The sequence below is a fragment of the Lemur catta genome, chromosome 2 (assembly GCF_020740605.2).
Source record: "Lemur catta isolate mLemCat1 chromosome 2, mLemCat1.pri, whole genome shotgun sequence".
Lineage (NCBI taxonomy): Eukaryota > Metazoa > Chordata > Mammalia > Primates > Lemuridae > Lemur > Lemur catta.
The window spans coordinates 65982085-66003279 of NC_059129.1; the positions used below are offsets into that span (position 1 = coordinate 65982085).

Consider the following 21195-nt stretch of genomic DNA (forward strand, 5'->3'; position numbering starts at 1 on the left):
AGATCTTCAGTAGTGGGATCAGCTCTTTGAGGAATCTCCATACTGTTTTCCATAGATGTTACACTGGTTTGCAGTCCACCTAACAGTGTATAAACATTCCTTTTTCTCTGCACCCATACCAGCACCTGTTGTTTTTTGACTTTTTCTCTAATGGCCATTCTGACAGGAGCAAGGTGGTAGCTTATTATGGGTTTAATTTGCATTTCCCTGATGATAGGTATTCTACTCAATAGAAAGATGAAAGATTTTGCCTTCATCAAAAAACCATTAATAACAATGTTCATAGTATAAATATGTCAAATCTGGGATGGAAAATAACAATGTGATCATATTCGGTGTTCATCCATTTTAAGATTAGGTATATTTTATAAATACTTTGAGATTGCTTGTGAATATTTTAATTTGCCACATTTTAATTTCTATTTAGAAGAGTCTATTCATCATTATTTGAACTACAGAATTAAATGAGGTAGCACAAAATAAAGTAGATTATTATTCTGGGAATGATTTTTTAAAGTTTTCAGGAAAAAAAATGCATATTCTTTGGCAGAATTTCCAAATTTGAAAATTATATAGAAGAAACCATAAAATGAAAAAAAATCATATGATGTTTCTTGATCTAAATACCATGATTAATTTATAATTTTTTTATAAATTTAATTGTAGATACTTCTCATTGGAAAAGAATTTTTGTTTAAAAGGTTATCATAAATCTTTCACTCATTACAATAGGCTTATTTTCATCGAAATCTAATAAAATGAGCTTTTTTCAGAAGAAACCTCAGTGTCAAAAATCATTTTTTGTATATGGTAGGTTTCTGTCCTTTGTATAAATTATTCACATCTGCCTTTCTCTTAACCCTGCATATTTCTTCTCTGACTTATCATAAAAATGTACTTAGTAGTAAGAAAATGAGTGAATAGCCCTGCATTTCAATCCCTTCTATTGTTCAAGAGATACATTATGATTTAGTGTGCCAGAAAAATTTCTTCCAACTTTATAGGCAGATAAAGAGATGAGATTTACCAGAAAGTTCCATTTGTGAATATTCTCTTCTTCTTACATGTTATATAGAATATGACTTCAAAAATGATGTTTGAGGGACTGCTTGAATATGATATACCATTATATTTTCTGTCAGCCAAAGACTAAATACCTCTGAAGTCTATTACAAGTAACAAAGTAAATTTTTTAAAAATCACACATACACACAAAAAAAGTGCTCCCTTATTCTGTCCAGACCAATGATAATTATTGAGAATGGAAAGCAGTAAATCAAACCTTAAGTCCAGAAGATATTAGGGTTAAAAGCCTAAAACAGTTCTCTACACTTGCTTTCCCCATATACCCCCCAGCATACCTTCACCCAGGGGGAATCCTTTTTTAAACTATAGCCCCCAACTGAAGAGGTTTCAAACTGTACGGACAGGGTAAAGAGAAATTCATGTTTTCTTTCTCGTCATGCACAAAAAATTCTGCTGATCACTTGCAAACACTTAATGCTTATTTAATGAATGCGAGGTACAATTTTAGATAGTTTTACATGCATTAACTAATTCAATCCTCATATTGATTTGGGGGGGTTTCTTATGATCCTCATTTTACAGATGCAGAAACTGAACACAGAAAGTTTAGAAAACCCACCCAAGGACTCAGAGATACTGTGTAACGGAGCTGGGCCTCTAATCTAGACAGTCTAATTGCAAAGACTGTGCTATTTAAGACTACAGTAAACTTCCTCAACAAGCATAATGACTGTAACTTTTTCAAATGTACAGTTGTGTATATTTTTATGTAGAGATTTAGGTTTATTATGGATAAATACATTATTTCCCTCTCTCCTGTTACTCTGTGTGTGAATCTGATGTAAATAATGCATTTCAGAATCCTTTACAGGAATATGGACAAATGCAATTTGTAAAATGTGTTTTCCCGTTGTGAGTACATATTCTGACATAGCTAATTCTGTCCTACGAAAAACTAAGCTTATTACTACAGAGAATTAAGAAGCATTGTATAACTCCAGCCAATATCAAACAAAAACCACGTGGCCTCTTGACTTGGCAAGAATTTTCCCTCCTGGGAATATCAGATAGCTCAATAAGGTTAAATGTGCTGCCAAAATTCTCTTCTTAAAAATATCCCAAACCAAATAAGTTGGAAGCCATTCAATCAGAGACTATTCTTTATGGAGTCTCTCTCCCTCTTAAAAGGAATAAGTGATGAAATGAAATGAGATCATTCACATGTCAAGAAGCTTTTAACTGTCTTAGCTGCGAACTTGATTAATAGTCATCACATTGGACCTAATAGCACAGCAGATAACGTACTTCTTTAAAGCATGTAAAAGCCTTCCTTGGGTATTAAGAAGATATTCTAGGTGTGAGAACAGCTGTTTGGCTTCTGCAGCAGTTTAGAATAGCAAACGTTAGCCCCAGGGGCACAAGAAACTAGAAGCATGGAAGCAGCATCTTAAAAGCAGCAGAAGCCTTTGTGAATTTTTTTCTCTTAGATTCAGGGTTATGGAAATCTCTGTGAACTATTATTGGACAGGTCCTGATCTTGCAGGACAGGGCTTCTCAAACTTAAGCATGCAGAGAAATTGCCTAGAGCATTTTTGAAAACACACATTTCTGGGCCTGTGAGTTTCCATTTCTTTTTTTTTATTTAAGAATATTATGGGGGTACAAACATTTTGGTTACATGTAATGCCTTTGCCTCGCCCAAGCTAGGACTAGAAGCATGTCCTTCCACATGCAGAGTGCTCCATCTCCATTAGTTGTGAGTTTACCGTCCCACCCCTCCCCACCTGACTGGCACCCAATGAATATTACTACCATGTGAGCACCTTAGTGTTGATCAGTTAGTACCAATTTGATGGATGGTGCTTATTTTTCCATTACTTTGATACCTCACTTCAAAGGATGGGCTCAGTCTCTATCCAGGATAATATAAAAGGTGCTAGATCACTGTTGTTTTTTGTAGTTAAGTAGTATTCCATGGTATACATACACCACATTTTATTAATCTGCTCATGTATTGATGGGCACTTGGGTTGATTCCACATCTTTGCATTTGTGAATTGTGCTACCATAAACATTCCAGTGCAGATGTCTTTATTATAGAATGTCTTTTTTTTCCTTTTAGTAGATGCCTAGTAGTGGGTTTGCTGGATCAAATGGTATTTCTATTTTTAGCTCTTCGAGGTATCTCCAAATTATTTTCCATAGGAGTTGTACTAATTTGCAGTCCCACCAGCAGTGTAAGAGTGTTCCAATCTCTCCACGTCCATGCCAGCATTTGTTGTTGGGAAATGCTTCTGCTGCTGCAAGGACCCCACTTTGAGCCACTTTGAACACTGCTATTTTAAGGCACTCTTATAACCACTGTGATTCCTGAAACTACCTCACTTTCTCACTATTCTTTTCTTATCTTTCATAGTAATGAAACAGAGAAACAGCTCTCTTTAGACATAAATCTAAGACCTGAAACTTTGAAACAACTAGAGGAAATCAATGGGGAAACACTCTAGGACGCTGGTCTGGGAAAATATTTCTTGAGCAAGACCTCAAAAGCATAGGGAACCAAAGCAAACATGAACAAATAAAATCACGTAAAGGTAAAAAGCTTCTGCACAGCAAAGGAAGCAATCCACAAAGTGAAAAGATAATCCACAAATTGAAAAGACAATCAACAGAATGGTAGATATTTGTAAACTACCCATCTAAAAAGAGGTTAATGACCAGAATATATAAGGAGATCAAACAACTCAATAGCAAAAAAAAAATTAATAATCCAATTAAAAGTGGGCAGAAGATCTGAAAAGACATTTTTCAAAAGAAGACATGCAAATGCCCAACAGGTACATAAAAAAATACTTAATGTCACTAATCATCAGAGAAATGTAAAGGAAAACTACGATGAGATATCATCTCTCCCCAGTTAAAATGGTTTTTATCAAAAAGACAGGCAATAACAAATGCTGGCAAGGATATGGAGAAATGGGAGCCCTCGTACACTGTTCAAGGGAATGTAAATTAGTATAGCCACTATGGAGAGGAGTACGGGAGTTAGCAATCCCACTGCTGGGTATGTACTTCAAGAAGAGAAATTCAGTACATCAAAAAGATACCTGCACTCCCATGTTTATTGCAGCACTATTCACAGCAGCCAAAATATGGGGTTGACCTAAGTGTCCATAAACAAATGAATGGATAAAGGAAATGTGATACATATACACAGTGGAATTTTATTCAGCCATAAAAAGAATGAAATCCTCTCACTTCCAGAATGGAACTGGAGGACATTGTGTTAAGTAAAATAAGCCAGGCACAGAAAGATAAATACCACGTGTTACCACTTTTATGTGGGAGCTGAAAAAAATTGAACTCATGAAGATAGAGAGTAGAATGATATTTACCAGGGGTTAGGAAGGGTAGTTAGTTAGCAGGGGTTGAAAAGGTTGGATTAAAGTGGAGATGACTAATGGGTACAGAAATACTGTTAGATAGAAGGAATAGAAACTAGCATTTGGTAGCACAAAAGGGCAACTATAGTTAATAATTTAGTCAGTATATTTTAAAATAACTAAAAGACTATAGTTTACAATAAATAACTATAGTTAACAATAATTTATTGTTAGTATATTTTAAAATAACTAAAAGACTAGAATTGGAATGTTCATAACACAAAGAGATGACAAATGCTTGAGAATATGGATACCCCACTTACTCTGATTTGATTATTACATATCGTATGCTTGTATCGAGACATCATATGTATCTCATAAACATATATAACTATTATGCACCCATAATGATTAAAGATAAAATTAAATAATAATAATACATTTGTGAAGCATTTTAGCAACATGGTCTAACTTTATATGTAGTAGTCTTTTAAGTTAAAAAAACAATTATTATAACAGATTTGCTGTTATGGGGGAAAGTATATCCTCATTTTATAAATGGGGGAATTATAATTATGGCTCAAAAATTAAGTTTTGAGCATGTTCAAGACCACATGCTAAGAGTAGAGAGAGATAGCAGGCTTGCTGTGGCCACAGTGTGTGGGGTGAGGTGAAGCCATAGCTGACGCTGCCCAGTGGGCCCCTTAGGTCATTGACTGGATGCAGGAGATGGCTGAGACCAGAGGACCGACAGTGCCAGGGAGAGCTGAAGTAGCACTGAGTCCACACAGGAGAGGGATCTGGGGGATGCCCTGATCGTGTGAAAAGAGACTACATGTCTCATCAACCCTCGGGACTTAATGGATAGCAGCAGATGACCAATAACCAGGTGTGACAAGAGATGTCTCCTAACGGGAGGCCAGTGAAGACTTAAGGGCCAATATGTAGATTTTTAAGCCAAAAGAATAAGGAAAAGGTCATAAATTAAACACTGGATGTGTTGAGTTTGAGATGCCTGTGGGATGTTCAAGTGGAGGTGCATTTTGAGAAATCAGTTTGGCAATCATCTGCTTATGAATGGAAACAAATGTATGGGACGTACCATCAACACCCACCGAGTTTTCATGCCACCCACAACGATTCCCTTTGCCTGACACATCCATATTGTAACAGAGAAGGCATATGTTCATATACTGTGATGTCTCCCTTCCAGGCTGCAGGTAACTGGATGAGGAGTGACTTAGATTGCTTAAACTGAACCAGGGGGATTTGGAGGTGGGACTAGGAGAGTCCAGTTTCAAACAGGTTGCTTGTTCAACATAAAAGATACAAATTTGGGTTGTTTTTTCAGCAGCTGCTTTCCATCATGCAGTGAAAGAAACATAAAAAGCCAGTCTATAGCAGGAGAGAAAACATGATGCTGGCATAAGAAAAACATAGAATTGAAGGTAGATAGAAAAGATATCCTGGGCTGGGCGTGGTGGCTCACACCTGTAATCCTAGCACTCTGGGAGGCCAAGGCAGGAGGATTGCTTGAGCTCAGGAGTTCAAGACCAGCCTGAGCAAGAGGGAGACCCGTCTCTACTAAAAATAGAAAAAATTAGCTGGGCATGGTGGCACATGCCTGTAATCCCAGGTACTTGGGAGGCTGAGGCAGTTGGATTTCTTGAGCCCAGGAGTCTGAGGTTGCTGTGAGCTAGGTTGACACCACGGCACTCTAGCCTAGACGACAGAATGAGACTCTGTCTCAAAAAAAAAAAAAAAAAAAAAAAAACAAACAAACAAGAAAAGAAAAGATGCCCTGGACTGTCTACAGTATTTCAGTTCCTGGTTAGATGCATTCCTAAGATTTAGATGCACTGAAGGTCTTAGAGTCCACGAGGAACTCTCCTATCTCTCTATCTCTATGAAGAAAAAAAAAAGCCTTCTTTTGTTTAATGAAGTTCTAGTTGATTTTTGTTACTTCAAACCAAGAGTCTTAATCAACAAAAAATAATATTAATAATAGATAAGACGTGAGTACACTTTCTGGTGTGATGAGAGGACAGAGAGTGAAAGGATCCAACATTAAACTTCAGGCAGAAGAGAGGCGTTCACAGGAGATTGAGCAGTGGCCAGAGACAGAAGAACACCCAGAACAGAACCTCTACTATCTTACAAGTCAAGAGAAAAATCATAGAGGTCAAAGAGGTAGAGGTCAGCAGTGTCAAATTCTGCCCATTTGTCACAAAACATAATGAATGAAATGTGGCCACAGAATTTAGTAACAAGAAAGTCACTGTTAACCTTGGTGAGAGCAGTTGGAGTGGACTGATGGAGGTAGAAACCAAAACATTCGGGGGCAGTGGTGGAAAGCAATAAGGAGTCAATAGTCAGAGGAAGTAGAAGGAGCAAGGGTATGTCACCCAATCGATACATTTGATTTTAAAGAGAAGGAGAGAAGTGAAAAGGGTAGTTGGAATTAAGAGAGGTTTTTTCCTCTTGGGGGAGTGTGTGTGTGTGTGTGTGTGTGTGTGTGTATTATACACATTGGAAACATGCCAATATTTTTCAGTTCTGGTAGGAAAGAAACACAAGGTGAGGCACACACTGGAGACACAGGAGAGAAGGGGCACTGGTAGTGTCAGGGCCTGAGACAGCCAGAGGGGTGGGGTCCCGAGAACACCTGAGGGACATCTCTTGTATTGCAAGTGAGGGGAAGGAAGAGATGTGATGAGGCTAAGATGCCCATTCCTTGGCAGGAAGCAAGGAAGTGGGGCCCCCTAACACAGCCTTATTAGTTACTTTTCTCCTCCTCTTCCTAGCCGCACTGCTTTTCCTTCTTCAAGTCCTGGGGGCATGTTCCCTGACAATCCCTGCCATCCTAGGGAAATGTGGCAGGAGCCAAGGAAATCTGTGATCCAGCCAAGGCCTTCATATTATTTGATCAATGTTATCTTCCTCTGTACCATTTTGTTGTCCTTCTCAACACATAAATTCTGTCCTCCCTCCATAGACATTTAGAAACATATCTTACTCTCTCAATTAAGTTGAAAGCTCTTTGTGGGAGAGAAATATCCACTGTCCAGTTTTGCATCTTCCCCTTCAGTAACTTACATACAAATGGTTCTCAAAAACAATTTTTTACAAAGCATTTGTACCCCCGTAATAGTCTGAATTTTTTTTTAAAAAGTAAATCAACAACATAAATTTTTTTTATTAAATTTAATAGAAAGGCTACTTAAGTGTTAAACTCCAACAAAAATTTGATATCTAACAATCTTTTTTCACTTCAGACGCTAAAGTATCATAATTTCTGTTTACCTCATAAAATGTGAGTTGATTTATGCTTTCTAGTGGTCACAGAAAGAAAACTACCACTTTGTAGGATTTATTTAATTTGTGGATGTTTTAGAGGCTCTTATAACCTGATTCATTTAAATGAACCTCCAAATAAGTAACACATTATAGCTGGATTTTCTATTATTATCTTCACAGTTTTTAAAATATTAAACATTTCTTCTTTAGTATTTTTTTAGATCTATTTATTTCAAATCCATTGCAGAGTCATCCAGAATTTAAGAAACCTGGATTAATTTCAGGTGTCATATAATGCAGCTAATGTTTCCATGGTTTTATATTTCTAATGTCTCTTGAATTTACCCTTTAAGTATCAGTGATATCATATCCTTCCAAAGCTCCTCTACCCTCCCCGCTGATTTTGAGCCTGCATTTAATAACTGTTAACCTAAACATATTCAAATACAAGTCATGTGTTTGTAAATGCCTTTCTGCTGTTAGTATTTCTAATACTTTTTTTTCAATTTTCATTCATTTAAGATCTAGTTACTTTCACGTTTAATATTTGGTTTTGTGATGAATTCTGAGCCACCAGTACTGACAGTTTAATGGTACGTTGCTGCCCTCTAGCTTATGTTTGAAAGGCTCCCTACAGTGCAACAATTTATTCAGTAAGTCTCTTGTATATGCCCACTACATTGATATCCATTAGTTTTAACGAATCATATATTAGCAGCTCTACAAAGATTAAATTTGTAGGTTTATTAATTGAAGTATTATTTTTCTTTCCTTCCTGGTTTTCACACTCTTAGGAAAAATCCTAAAAAGGAAAGAAAAAAAAAACTCTTATTATGTCATTGTGTGGAAGATTCTCAGCCAATTTTCTTTTTCACCTTAATTTGCATCTTTCCCCTTCATGTAGGTTGGCTGTTTTCAAAAATCAATGTGTTTTCTTATCTTCTATTCCTTAAGCAGCCAGAGGGAAGAAGTAGCAAATCTTTTATAATCTCAATGAATGCTGAGTTCTTGTCAAAGAATTCTCTAACGATGGAACAAAATCATTTAAATGGCTCCAGTTCAAATTCTGAGGACTGTCAGAAATTTCAATAAAGTATTTTTATGTTCAAAAATTATAAAACTTTTTAAGGCTTGAATTACTATTCTTCTCTGAGAAAAGTTCTGAAATGATGTTATGGCATGATACTCCTTTGTGATGAGATTTTCTACCCTGGATAGAGTTATCAGGCAGGTAGCTACAAACATGAACGATTCCACATCTGGTTTGCTGAAATCTGTTTGTAGTCTAACATATTACAATTCAGTGAAAGCATATCAACAAAAGGGAAAGGTCCAATTATTTAACTATCCCCCTGCACCCTGGTGCCCAGAAGCCTTAGAATTAAAATGTGCAGCATAATTTTCAGTGTTGTGCTCAGCTGGGACTGTATATAGAGAATGGCACTTTGGTATAGCACAGAGACCATGGAACTCAAAGGGTGGAAATCTAGATCTGATTCCCAGTTCTTTCAACACTTAACTTCTCTGAGTCTTAAATCTTTTGCTTTTACAATAATGGGCATACTGCTCTCATAAAATTGTAGAGAGTATGAAATAAGGCAATGGATGATAAAGCACCTGCATGATGTATGCTATATAGAAGGAGCTTAATAAACCTTTGTTTAATCAAATCTAATATAAGCATGAAATTGTTCTTAGTCTTCTGATGAAGGAGCACTCTCTGCCTTTCTTTCTCCCTTTCCCTTATCAGAGTTTTCTTGCTCTTTGCATATCCTTTTATACACTGATTTTAAATCAGGCTTTGGGTTTGGTTTTGTTTCATTGTGTTTGCAAATTCTAGCTACTTTACACAGAAAAGAAACTTATTAAAAGATATTAAGTTGTACACTAAATCTGGGAGGACCAAAAAATCAGGCTTGGAAGCTCTGCCCGACTGTTCCGGAAAGACTCCACAGCCACTAGCACTGGGCGACAGGACCACCAAGGCCACCGCAGACGCTCCCCACTGGGACTCGTGTTGCTGGGCCTCCCTCAAAAGCAGCCAGAGTGGAGTCCACGAGGGTTTTTTGACAACCCCTGATTGACAAGCGTATTTGTACGGCAGCTACAAGAAAAACTGGGAAGGTGAGGTTCTTACTTCTACTTTGGAAGACAGGAGTCCAAAGGGGAGGAGTTTCACAAACATAAGAAAACTATTGAAAGGGTTCACATGGCCAAAAAGCATGACTACTTCCACCTGCTCTGTTTTTTAATGATCCCCATCAAGTTAATCAAATTGTGTTTACTCAGGAGCTTCTAGAAACAGAAAACCAGAAGAAGTTCATCTAATGCAAAACTTGTAGGACCAATAATAAACCACAAACCATTGATTCTCTCAGCTGTGTCCATCTCTATTCCTCACTCTCTCGGTATGCGAATGTGTGTGTTATACTGGACAAACATAGTATTGTATTATGCTTACACTATATACATTGATTCATTGATTTGTTGGTTAATTAAACATTATTGAATTCCAAAACATATGCAAGGAACAAGAAATATAAACATGAATATGAGTAAGATCTGTCCCCTTTGTTTTTAAAACTCACATCCTAACTAGGAAATGTCATGTAAACCACTAATTATAGGCAACATGAGAAGAGATTTTTAACAGGGAAGGCACTGTGCACATAAGTAATGTTTAAAGATACAAGTTCTCACACCTGTAACAGGAACCCCAAGGTTAAAGATATTGTCCAAGAATATCTGTATCATAAACATATTAGTAAGTCTATTTCGTTAAAGTGACTAGAAATATGTCAAGAGACTGTTCTGTGTTGCTGATAAGCTCAGACTTTACTGAGTGCTTTCAATTTTTATTCATATTAAAGCTTTTAGAACTTTCATTGCCTTCAAATCATCATTTCAAGCTTTGTTGTTATTCAGACACTGTAAAATGAAATTTTAGAACATAAAAACGTCCTTGAAAATAGAAACTTCTTACTATGATACTAATGTTTTAGTTTCTAGTCTTAAAACATTATCATTTTTAATTTACATTTCTTATGTATACTCATTTAATAACCAACTTTAAATTCAGTAATCACATTTTCCCCTAAGCTTTGATTAGAACAATTATAGTAAATGAAAATAAGAAAGTAATTTCTGCAGAGAGATTCATAAAGCACCCTTCTCAAGCCATAAGCAGCCTTCTAAATAGTTTTTTTCCAGCATTAGGCCTATAGAAAAATTATTTCTGTTCTGCTTAAGATACACAGATCCTAAACTCCTTCATTGTCTGCTCTTCTTTGTCGTGGTCTCCCTGAGTACAATGGCTCCCAGCAGAATCCTTAGGACACAAAAAGTGCTCAAGAAATGCTGTTGAATAAACGTCTGACCCTCTTCACCTAAACCAAGAAGGTAGAAGCATCAGCAGAAAGTCCCCTCAACAACAGAAAGCCTGTGAACAGATAAAAGAAACAGAAAAGCAGATAACTGAATTTTTACATCTATCTACCCCAATTTTTCTTTAGCCCTAAATTCTCTTGGCCAATGCTTCCTTTTGGTTTGCTTTAAAGACCCAGAATATACACCAGGAAACACCTAACTGAAATCTCTGCGGAGACTGCCACACCAGCCTCTGTTATAAACTGATTAGAAATCTATGGCTGAGTGTTTTCTGTCAGCTCACTACTGTACACGTAACACTGAAGAAAATATTCCCGGTTATATAATTTCTCACACTGGCAACCTGAGTATGGTGTTTTTGAAGTTACGCTAATAATGTGTAAGAAAAAAAAAAGGCTATAAACACTGTGATTAGCACAGCTTTTATAGCATCTTTTATTCATTATAATAAAATGAAGCCAAAGTGCTCGACATGTTTCTTGAAGGCCAACAGACTATGAAGACGTCTACACAGCTCTATGAGGATGAGAGACAACAGAATTTTTTGAGTGTGTGGATCCCTCTGATTAACTCAGATTCTCATGTCTAGAAGTAGAAACACTGAGAAAGTGAACTTCTGCTGTTCTTTTACCTTTATTCTTTCATGCCCAAATCTCTCAGATGCCTCACTCATACACACACACACACACACACACACACACACACACACACACACGAACGAAAGAGAGTTTTATTGTTTTATTGCAAGTAACAAAGAACCAAAATCATTGTAGCCTAAAGGAGATACAAGTTTGATTCTTTCTCAGGTAAAAATCTGGGTGTAGTTTAGTCAAACCACATCACAAATTGGAGGTTCCACCTTATTCCTCCGCCTGGTGGAGGGCATCTCCCCTCCCAAGGACATTATCCCAGCCACGTTATCTGAAGGTCAGTCAGCAGGAAGGGTAAAGGCAAAAAGACAGAGGAAAGGCAGGGTACACAGCATTTGTCCTTTAAGGAAACTTCCGGGAGTCCCATATTAACACTTGTACTTTTCTTTGGTCTGAACCTAATAACATGAACACATTCAACCACATGAAGGCTTGGAAATGTCATTTTTATTTTTCATTGTGTTTCCAACAGACACATTGAGGTTTTATTACTGAGAACCGTGGGGAAAATGAACATCAGCCGATAGCTAGCAAGCTGCTGTGGGATCCCTCCTTATCTACGCAATGTGTGGGATTTTATTCTCTTGGAGGTTTCAGGGCAGATCCCTTTCCTTCTTCATCCACCCTATGTTACCTTTGTCTCTACCCCTTAATCCACCCAAAAACTTTATTATGTATCCAGACACACTTCTGCTCAAAAGAGAAAAGAGGGGAGCAATTAGTTAAGGACAGGCTAACTTTCAGTCTTTAAGCTACTGAGGACTAGGAATTTTAATAGAAGTATCTGAGCCAAATTCTAATTCTCTGCTTGTGGGTTTGCTATCTAAATTGAGACCACAGTCAGTTTTAATTGAACATAAAATCTCCTGTTTGATCCTAAGCAGTAGAACAGTGTTTTCATTTGCTAGGAAGTGGATTTTGGACTTCTTCCCAAAAGAAGGTAAACTTTAGTGATAGTTGCCATATTATATCATTCAAACAAAGGCCTGGAACATTTAATATTCTCTGAGGAGAGATCAACCTCTGTGGGCAGCAGAATCAGTCATTTAAATACAAATTTAAGCTGCAAACACAGCCCTGGCTAGCTAGGCAGTTGTTCACACTCCGCAGAGCACTAGAGGAGTCAGAGGGATGTCTAGTTTCAAAGAACCAAACAATGCAGGCAGAGCCCACCCACCCCCACACACATACTCTATTCCATCTATATTTTATGTATTGGACTTCCATACATAAAGTCCAATGGGGTGTTGTTTAATGAAAGGCTTTGACTACTTTTAAAATCTGACTTCATTGTGCTCAGCCCTAATTCTATTGCTTATGGGTTTGTTTCTTGAGAATGTTATAACCTTGAAGTTCCTAAGCCTGTCGGCAGCTAGCAGAGAAGGGTGAAAAGAGAAGACTCATGGGAAAAATTCTGCTGACTTGTCATGTTGACATATTTTTGCAAAACTTTTTTTAACTTATTTAGAAAGAGCATAATGATGCTTACACCTAAATCCTCTTGATCTAGGTTATGTTTTGATTAGTGAGAATATATTAGTATATTTGTCACCCTGGCAGTCACAATCTAGGTGTATAATAGAAATTACTCCTTGGCCAGGTACGGTGGCTCACACCTATAATCCTAGCACTCTGGGAGGCCAAGGCAGGAGGATCACTTGAGCTCAATCTCAGGAGTTCAAGACCAGCCTCAACAAGAGCGAGACTCCCGTCTCTAACCAAAAATAGAAAAATTAGCCGGGTGTGGTGGCACACACCTGAAGTGCCAGCTACTTGGGAGGCTGAGGCAGGAGGATCATATGAGCCCAGGAATTTGAGGTTGCAGTGAGCTATGATCTTGCCATTGCACTCCACTTGGGTGACAAAGTGAGTCTCAAAAAAAAAAAAAAAGGAGAAGAAATTATTCCTTCTTGTTTTTCTTTTAGTCATTTAAATTTTGCTTTCTAATGTTTAAGTCTTTTTGAAAGTGTGTGAATATAGCTATTGCCCAAAAAACTGAATATTCCTATCTAGGTCAACATACATAGAAAAATGACGACTAACTGTCAAGATCTAGTAAATTTGCATATTACAGCTTCACCACAACTTTATTGTTTGTTTCTGTTATCAGAATCCTCTCAGCAGTCCCACTTCATCTGTTAAATATTCCGTGGGACAAAAAAAAAAAATCACAAAAACATCTGTAATCTTATTGTCATTAATAACAAAAGTTCTGGTTTTTGGTTCTGGTAGATTAGTTACTTAAGTAATAATCGCATCTCTAAAGGAATAGTTAAGCATTCTAATTCTAAATAAAATACTCCAAGAATTTATTTCTCTCAGCATCTGTTTCTTCATTTTCCAACTCATATTTCTTCATGGCAACAAAATATCGAATAAAAGTTTCCCCTAGAGCCTCTCTCAGACATTGATCTTCCTCCAGCGCCACAAGGGCGTCTTCCAGTTTCAGAGGGATCTCAGAAGGCTTTGCTTGGTAAAGGTCCGCGCTCTCATCTGGGCCAGCCAAGACCTCATCGCTACCGTGAAGCCCGTCCAAGCCTGCAGCAACTGTCGCAGCCAGCACCAGGTAAGGGTTTGCTGTTGCCGAGCCTAGTTTATTTTCTATCCGGGTGCCTTTCTCCCCGTGGCACTTGATGTTAAATGCACAGCTGTTATCGTTGTATCCCCAGGTCGTAGGCACACTGTCCTTCAGGTCTTTACTCTCCTTGGCATAACGCTTTCGGCAGCTAACAGCAGGTGCCATCAGGCAGCTGAGAGCAGCAGAGTGCTTCAAGAGTCCCGCCAACCATTTTTTCCCAGTGACCGTGAGCTGCTCAACGCCAGAACTGTTGCAGAACAGGTTTTTCTTCCCACCGACATCCCAGAGACTATGAGACAAAATTCCTGAATTGCAGAATCCAGTCTCAATGAAAAAGCTTGCAATGTAATTATATTTCCTTGCCACTTCTTTGACACCTGTTCTGAGAGTGAATGCATTATCAGCTGAACTAATGCCAAACTCGGGCAGAAAACAGATTTCCATCTGACCAGGCCTGGTAGAGGAGGAAAAGCTCTCGACGTTGGCTCCTGTGTGATATAAGCCATCGACGAGTTCCTGCATGAAGGGCTGGTCATGGTTATTTAGCAGTGTTGTTGCAGGAAAAGATATGGTCTTTGAGTTGATGATTTCAGGCACACCAAAAATGCAAAAATCATAGATGAAGGCAGAAAGCAGGGAAAAGCCAGAGTCCTGCAGCTGGTTCAGCTGCCTCTTTGCAATGTACCTTGGGGACGTCAACAGAGGCTCGCCGGTCACAGTGAAGGTATCACATATCACTCTTGCAGTTCTCTCAGCCCATGGCAAAACTCTAAAGGTCGATAACTCTGGCATTAGGACTATGTCACTGTTAAAACATGTGGCTCTTATGTGATTCACTTCATTGTCCCTAGGATTCGGTATCAATTCAAGATAACCTCGGGGCATGTAAACACCATGGACCACTTTTTCCTAAAGAAGGAAAAGGGTAGCGTAATTAGGTTTTGAAACTTGAAAACAAACGAAAACATTGAAAAAGAACCTTGCTAATGAGAAAAAAAAAAATGTGTTTTGCATCTGGTGGTTAACACTAATTTGATCAGATAAATTTTAAATATTTTAAAATAAAACCCCCAAAGGTACCTTTATAAACAACTCAATATTGTAAGCCTTGAAGGCTTTATATGCTCTTAGATCTGAAAATAGCCATTATAAATAAGAGATATAGTGATAAAGAAAATCTCTTTATAGCAGAAGACTAAGGCAAAGCCTTATAGAATTATTTGAAATTATCATAATCACAAGTACTTTTTAAAGCTCTTATTTTATAGTATAGTTGCTAACACTTCAGATAAAGCTTTATTTTGGCTTATTCTATTGTAAGCCTGAGTTCACTGACTCGCAAAATTCTACGGTAAAGAATCCTCAATTTTTCTCAGACAGCCAACTGTGGTCAGTCCACGGGAGGGTTGTCCTAATGCCAGCAAAGACAGGTTGGCTGATGGCTGCACTCCTCTATTTACTTTTACAACTCATTTAAGAATTCACTACCTCACTGTCTCACAGTCCCAGAAACCTTGTCTATGACTGTGGACCTAAAGCTTCAAAGCTATAGTTTCTAAAATGTTGTAGCTTTCAAGTCAGCATGAACGAGGTGTCGGCAAATCTGCCTTCTATTCCTAACTCTTTCACTAATTGCTTCTGTGAAGGTAGGCACGTTTCTGGACCACGTGCTTCAGCTTCCATGTCTGTAAAATGAAAGTGTTAGACTAGATGATTGCTAAGGCACTTTCTAGCCATCTCTCTCTAGGGTTCAACAGATTTGGTCATTTATTTAACCTTTGCTGGGTGCTGGGCAACGGGGAAGAGATGAGGTTATAAAGGCACATAAAACAATTTCTAAAAATTGTGTATTAGAAATACCAACAAGGTTAAATATTACATTAATTGGTGGAGAAATAGCCTTGACTACAAAGTTTGGTTCCCATGGAGTCCGTAATAAAGGACTCCATGGGAAGTTAATAAAACATCCTAACATTCTACAAGCCAGGCTACTTCTTATGTTACCTCCTGCTCCCAAGAAGCAGGGCTGCGTAGGAGGGGCTGGTGCTACTGGAGACAATCTACTGGTCCACTCTTTTGCCTTTGACCATGACCTGCTGCCTCCTTCACTTCCCACCTTCGCTACTCATTATTAATGCTATTTAATTATTTTCCTTTTTTAAAAAATTTTAATAGATTTAGGAGGTACAAGCTGAATTCTTTTACATGTATATATTGTATAGTGGTGGAGTCTGGGTTTTTAGTGTACCCCTCACCCAAACAGTGTACATTGTACCCCATAGATAATTTTTCATTCCTCACCCCCTCCCACCTTCTCCCCTTTTGAGTCTCCAATGTCCATTGTACCATTCTGTGTGTCCTTGTGTAACCACAATTTAGCTCCCACTTACAAGTGAGAACATGTGGCATTTATTTTTCTGTTCCTGAGTGACTTCACTTAGGATAATGGCCTCCATCTCCATCCAAGTTGCTGCAAAACACATTATTTCATTCTTTTTTATCACTGGGTAGTACTTCATGGTACATATATGCCACATTTTCTTTATTCACTCATCAGTTCATGGGCACTTAGGTTGATTACATATCTTTGGGATTCTCTACACATATTTTCAAATGCCATTTTGAATCGACTGATCCAATTCTGCTTTTACCAGTCATAAAGTTGAGTGAGCCAAGCACTATTCCAGTGGCTACTTAATTTTTCAATTCAGTCAAGGACTTGTACATGTAAACTTGATACACACACACACCACACACATACACCACACACACACACACACACACATACACACACACTGTGGGATCTTAGAATACTGTATTATGGAATCCTTTAATTCAAATTTTCACTGTAGGAAATAATGTTATTTCCCTACTTGTTAGTTTTGTAGTTTGATGATTTATATGTTACTTTTGTATGTGTCTAAAATGAGAAATAATATATTTTATTCATGAGACTTCTAAGAGTTTCTGCAATTTAGATTTGTGTTTGTATTCACTTGGTTGTGAATAGTAGAGAACAGCTGGTTACCCTTTCACTCAAATAGTCCTTCACAGACTTAAGAATAATTTATTTATTCTTTATTCTTCAGAATACTTTATTCTTCAGGCTATGTAATCCAAGTTTTTTTGAGCAATCTTTTCTAACACTGTCACTTGCTTTATTCTTTTTTGGACATGCAGAATTCAAACTACTCTCCATTAGTTATAGGAAATATTTAAATATATATGAATATATTCATGACAAATTATTGTAAATCATATTTATAGATGTAAATCACAGGGACAACATCACACTCCAATATAGATCACTATGGATACAATAAAATTTCTTCAGAATAACTTAAATCCCTATGACAACTGAAATTTGGATCATAGTAAAGGTTACCTTTTGAAATAAGCCAAAAATTAGTTATGAGTTCTGTAGAAGTATATCATGTTTTCATCAGATCAAAGAAAGAGCCCACATTATCTGCATATAATTTAAATAAAAATAAACCCTTTGATCAAAGACAGTATGAGTTGATTGTAAGGTTTAAATATCCTAATATTTGTAAGGCATTTAGCACAGAGCCAGGTACATGGTGAATTCTCTAAAGATAGTAGACACCATTTTATCATACTTTCCCTATTTGGCCTTTTCCAATTATATAACAGTCTTTTTTTCCATTCCCAGTAAATGGTCTGTTTTTTAAAAAAATCAATATTATTTTGATTTAATAAGAAAGAACACTTAGCTCAAATGAAGAATAAAAGGATATATTAAAGCTGAGCTGGAGACAGTAAGTGCAATGAAAAAAACCCACTGAACTGGAAGTGAGGAGTCACAGATTAATATCCGAGCTTTGCTACTAACTTGCCTGCATAATTTTAAGAAAGTCATTCGTAATTTTTCTGGGCCTCACTTTCCTCATTTACAAATGAAGAAGATGGATTATATTACCTATTTGCTTTCATGGTCTAACAATAATGTTCAAATTGATGTTTTAGTTTTTACAAGTAGAATAAATAGAATAGAAAATAGAAACGACTTAAAATTATTTTTATAAAGATTGAAGTTACGAGCAGCCTCAGCAAGAGCAAGACCCCGTCTCTACTAAAAATAGAAAGAAATTAGCTGGACCACTAAAATACATAGAAAACATTAGCCGGGCATGGGGGCACATGCTGTGGTCCCAGCTACTTGGGAGGCTGAGGCAGTAGGATCGCTTGAGCCCAGGAGTTTGAGGTTGCTGTGAGCTAGGCTGATGCCACGGCACTCTAGCCCAGGCAACAGAGCAGGACTCTGTCTCCAAAACAAAAAAAGATTGAAGTTACTTTTTACTAAGCCATATGAACACTCAAACTATTGATTCCATTCTTTGTTTAACGAATTTCCCATGCAGAATTATGTGTATGCATATATATATGCACTGTTTAGACAAGCATTCATAAATGAACCTATTTTTAATGCCTATTCACAATCCATTTTCCAAAGTCAATTATTTAATCATAAATTACAAATATTCAAGAGAGGGTGCACAGCAAGATGGCCAAATAGAAATCTCCAGCAATTGTCCCTCTGCACGAACACCAAATTCAACAACTATCCACACAAGCAAGCAACTTCAAAAGAACCAAAGATCAGGTGGGTGATCATACTACATGGCTTTGACATTATATCAAGGAAAGAGGCACTGAAGAGGGCAGAAAAGATAATCTTGCATTGCCTACACCACCCCTCCGCCATCCCTCAGCAGTGCTGTTCCATCTCTTACCAAGCGGAGAGAGAATCTGTGTGCCCGGGAGAGTTAAGTGATTGTGGGACTTTGCATTGAAACTCAGGGCCACCCTGGCACAGGGGAACATGGCACAGGGGAACACAGCACAGGGCAGAATTCTGCCACTGCCCATGGAGGAAGCATTTAGACCAGCCTGGCCAGAGGGAAATCCTCCACCCCAAATCCCAAGTTACAGCTAGCAACACCACTGGCTGACAAAAAGCAGCCTGGGTCCTAGATTAAATTCATAAGGCAGTTGGGCTACAAAGGTCTTGGGCAATTTCTGCAGCTATGCTGGCTCAGAGCCAGTGGACTTGGGGTGCACATGACCCAGAGAGAAACCAGCAGTGCAGCCAAGCCAGTACCTGCGTCACTCTACCCCCAACTACAAGCAGTACAGCTCAGGGAGTCTTCTTCCACCTGGGTGGAAAACTTCAGAGCTCATTGGGTACCAGCTTATCCACAGTAAAATAAAGTACCAAGCAGACTCCTATAGCTCCCCTGACTCCAGGCCCTAGTTCCTGGATGGCAATTCTGGACCCACCCTGGGCCAGAAGGAAACATGCTGCCCTGAAGGGAAGGACTCACTCACATTCATCTCTTCAGCTCATGGATAATTCTCAAGGATAGACCACATGTTAGGCCACAAAACGAGTCTCAAAAAATTCCAAAAGATTGAAATTATACCAAGTATTTTCATTGACCATAATAGAATAAAACTAGAAATCAATAACAAGAACATTGGAAAATATACAAACACAGGGAAATTAAACAATACACTCCTGAATTACCAGGAGTCAATGAAGAGATTAAGAAGGAAATTAAAAAATTTCTCAAAACAAATGAAAATGAAAACACAACATACCAAAACCTATGGGATACAGCAAAGCAGTAATAAGAAGGAAGTTTATAGCAATAAGTGCCTACTTAAAAACAGCAGAAAAGCATCTCAAAGAACTACAAAAACAAGAGAAAACCAAACCCAAAATTCAAAGAAAAGAAATAATAAAAATCAGGGTAGAAACGAATGAAAATGAAACCAAAGAAATAATACAAAAGAACAACAAAACAAAAAGTTGGGTTTTTTGAAAATATAAAGCAAATTGGCAAACCATTAGCTATACTAACCAAGAAAAAAAAGAGGACCCAAATAAATAAAATCACAGATGAAAAAGGAGACATTACAACTGATACTGCAGAAATCCAAAAGATCATTAGAAACTACTATGAGCAACTACATGCCAATAAATCCAAAAACCTAGAAGAAATTGATAAATTCCTAGACATATACAATCTACCAAGATTAAACCAGGAAGAACCCAAAACCCAAATAAACTGATAACAAATAATGAGAAAGAAGTAGTAATAAACAATCTCCCATCAAAGAAATGCCCAGGTCTCTGTAGTTTCAATGCTGAAATCTAAAAAGCCTTCAAAGAAATAATAATTCTACTTAAGCTATTCCAAAAAACTGAGGAGAAGGGAATAATACTCCCAAACTCATTCTATAAGGCCTGTATCACCCTGATACCAAAACCAGACAAAGACACAACAAAAAGAAAACTATAGGTCAATATCTCTGATGAACATAGATGCGAAAATCCTAAACAAAATACTAGCAAACCAAATTAAAAAACACTTTAAAAAGATTATTCATCATGATCAAGTGGTATAGTTGATACATATGTAAATCAAGCAATGTAATACATCATATCAACAGAACGAAGGACAAAAACCATATGATCATTTCAATTTATGCTGAAAAAAGCATTCAATAAAATTCAATATGCCTTCATGATATAAACTCTCAAAAACCAAACATAGAAGGAACTTACCTCAACATGATAAAAGCCATATATGACAGACCCACAGCAAGTATCATACTGAATGGGGGAAAACTGAAAGCCTTTCCTCTAATATCTGGAATACAACAAGGAGACCCACTTTCACCACTGTTATTCAACATAGCACTAGAAGTTCTAGCTAGAGTTAGACAAAAGAAAGAAATAAAGGGCTTCTATATTGGAAAAGAAGAAGTCAAATTATCCTTGTTCTCAGATAGTATGATCTTATATCGAGAGAAAGACTCCACAATAAAACCATTAGAACTGATAAAC

General features: G+C 37.4%; 1 protein-coding gene across 2 annotated transcripts in view; it reads right to left on the minus strand.

The window, feature by feature from the left end:
• Nucleotides 1–13662: 13662 nt before the first annotated feature.
• Nucleotides 13663–21195, minus strand: part of LGSN (lengsin, lens protein with glutamine synthetase domain) — a 39647-nt gene continuing 32114 nt past the window's right edge. The window contains exons 4-5 of one of the 2 annotated variants that reach the window (XM_045542238.1): nucleotides 15032–15230; nucleotides 14031–14610 (exon numbers count right to left, since the gene is read on the minus strand). In XM_045542238.1, coding sequence (XP_045398194.1) covers nucleotides 14513–14610; nucleotides 15032–15230 — 297 coding nt within the window. In that variant the 3' untranslated portion in view covers nucleotides 14031–14512. Of the gene's footprint in view, nucleotides 15231–21195 lie in introns of both variants that reach the window. The other variant, XM_045542237.1, reaches the window with a different exon arrangement.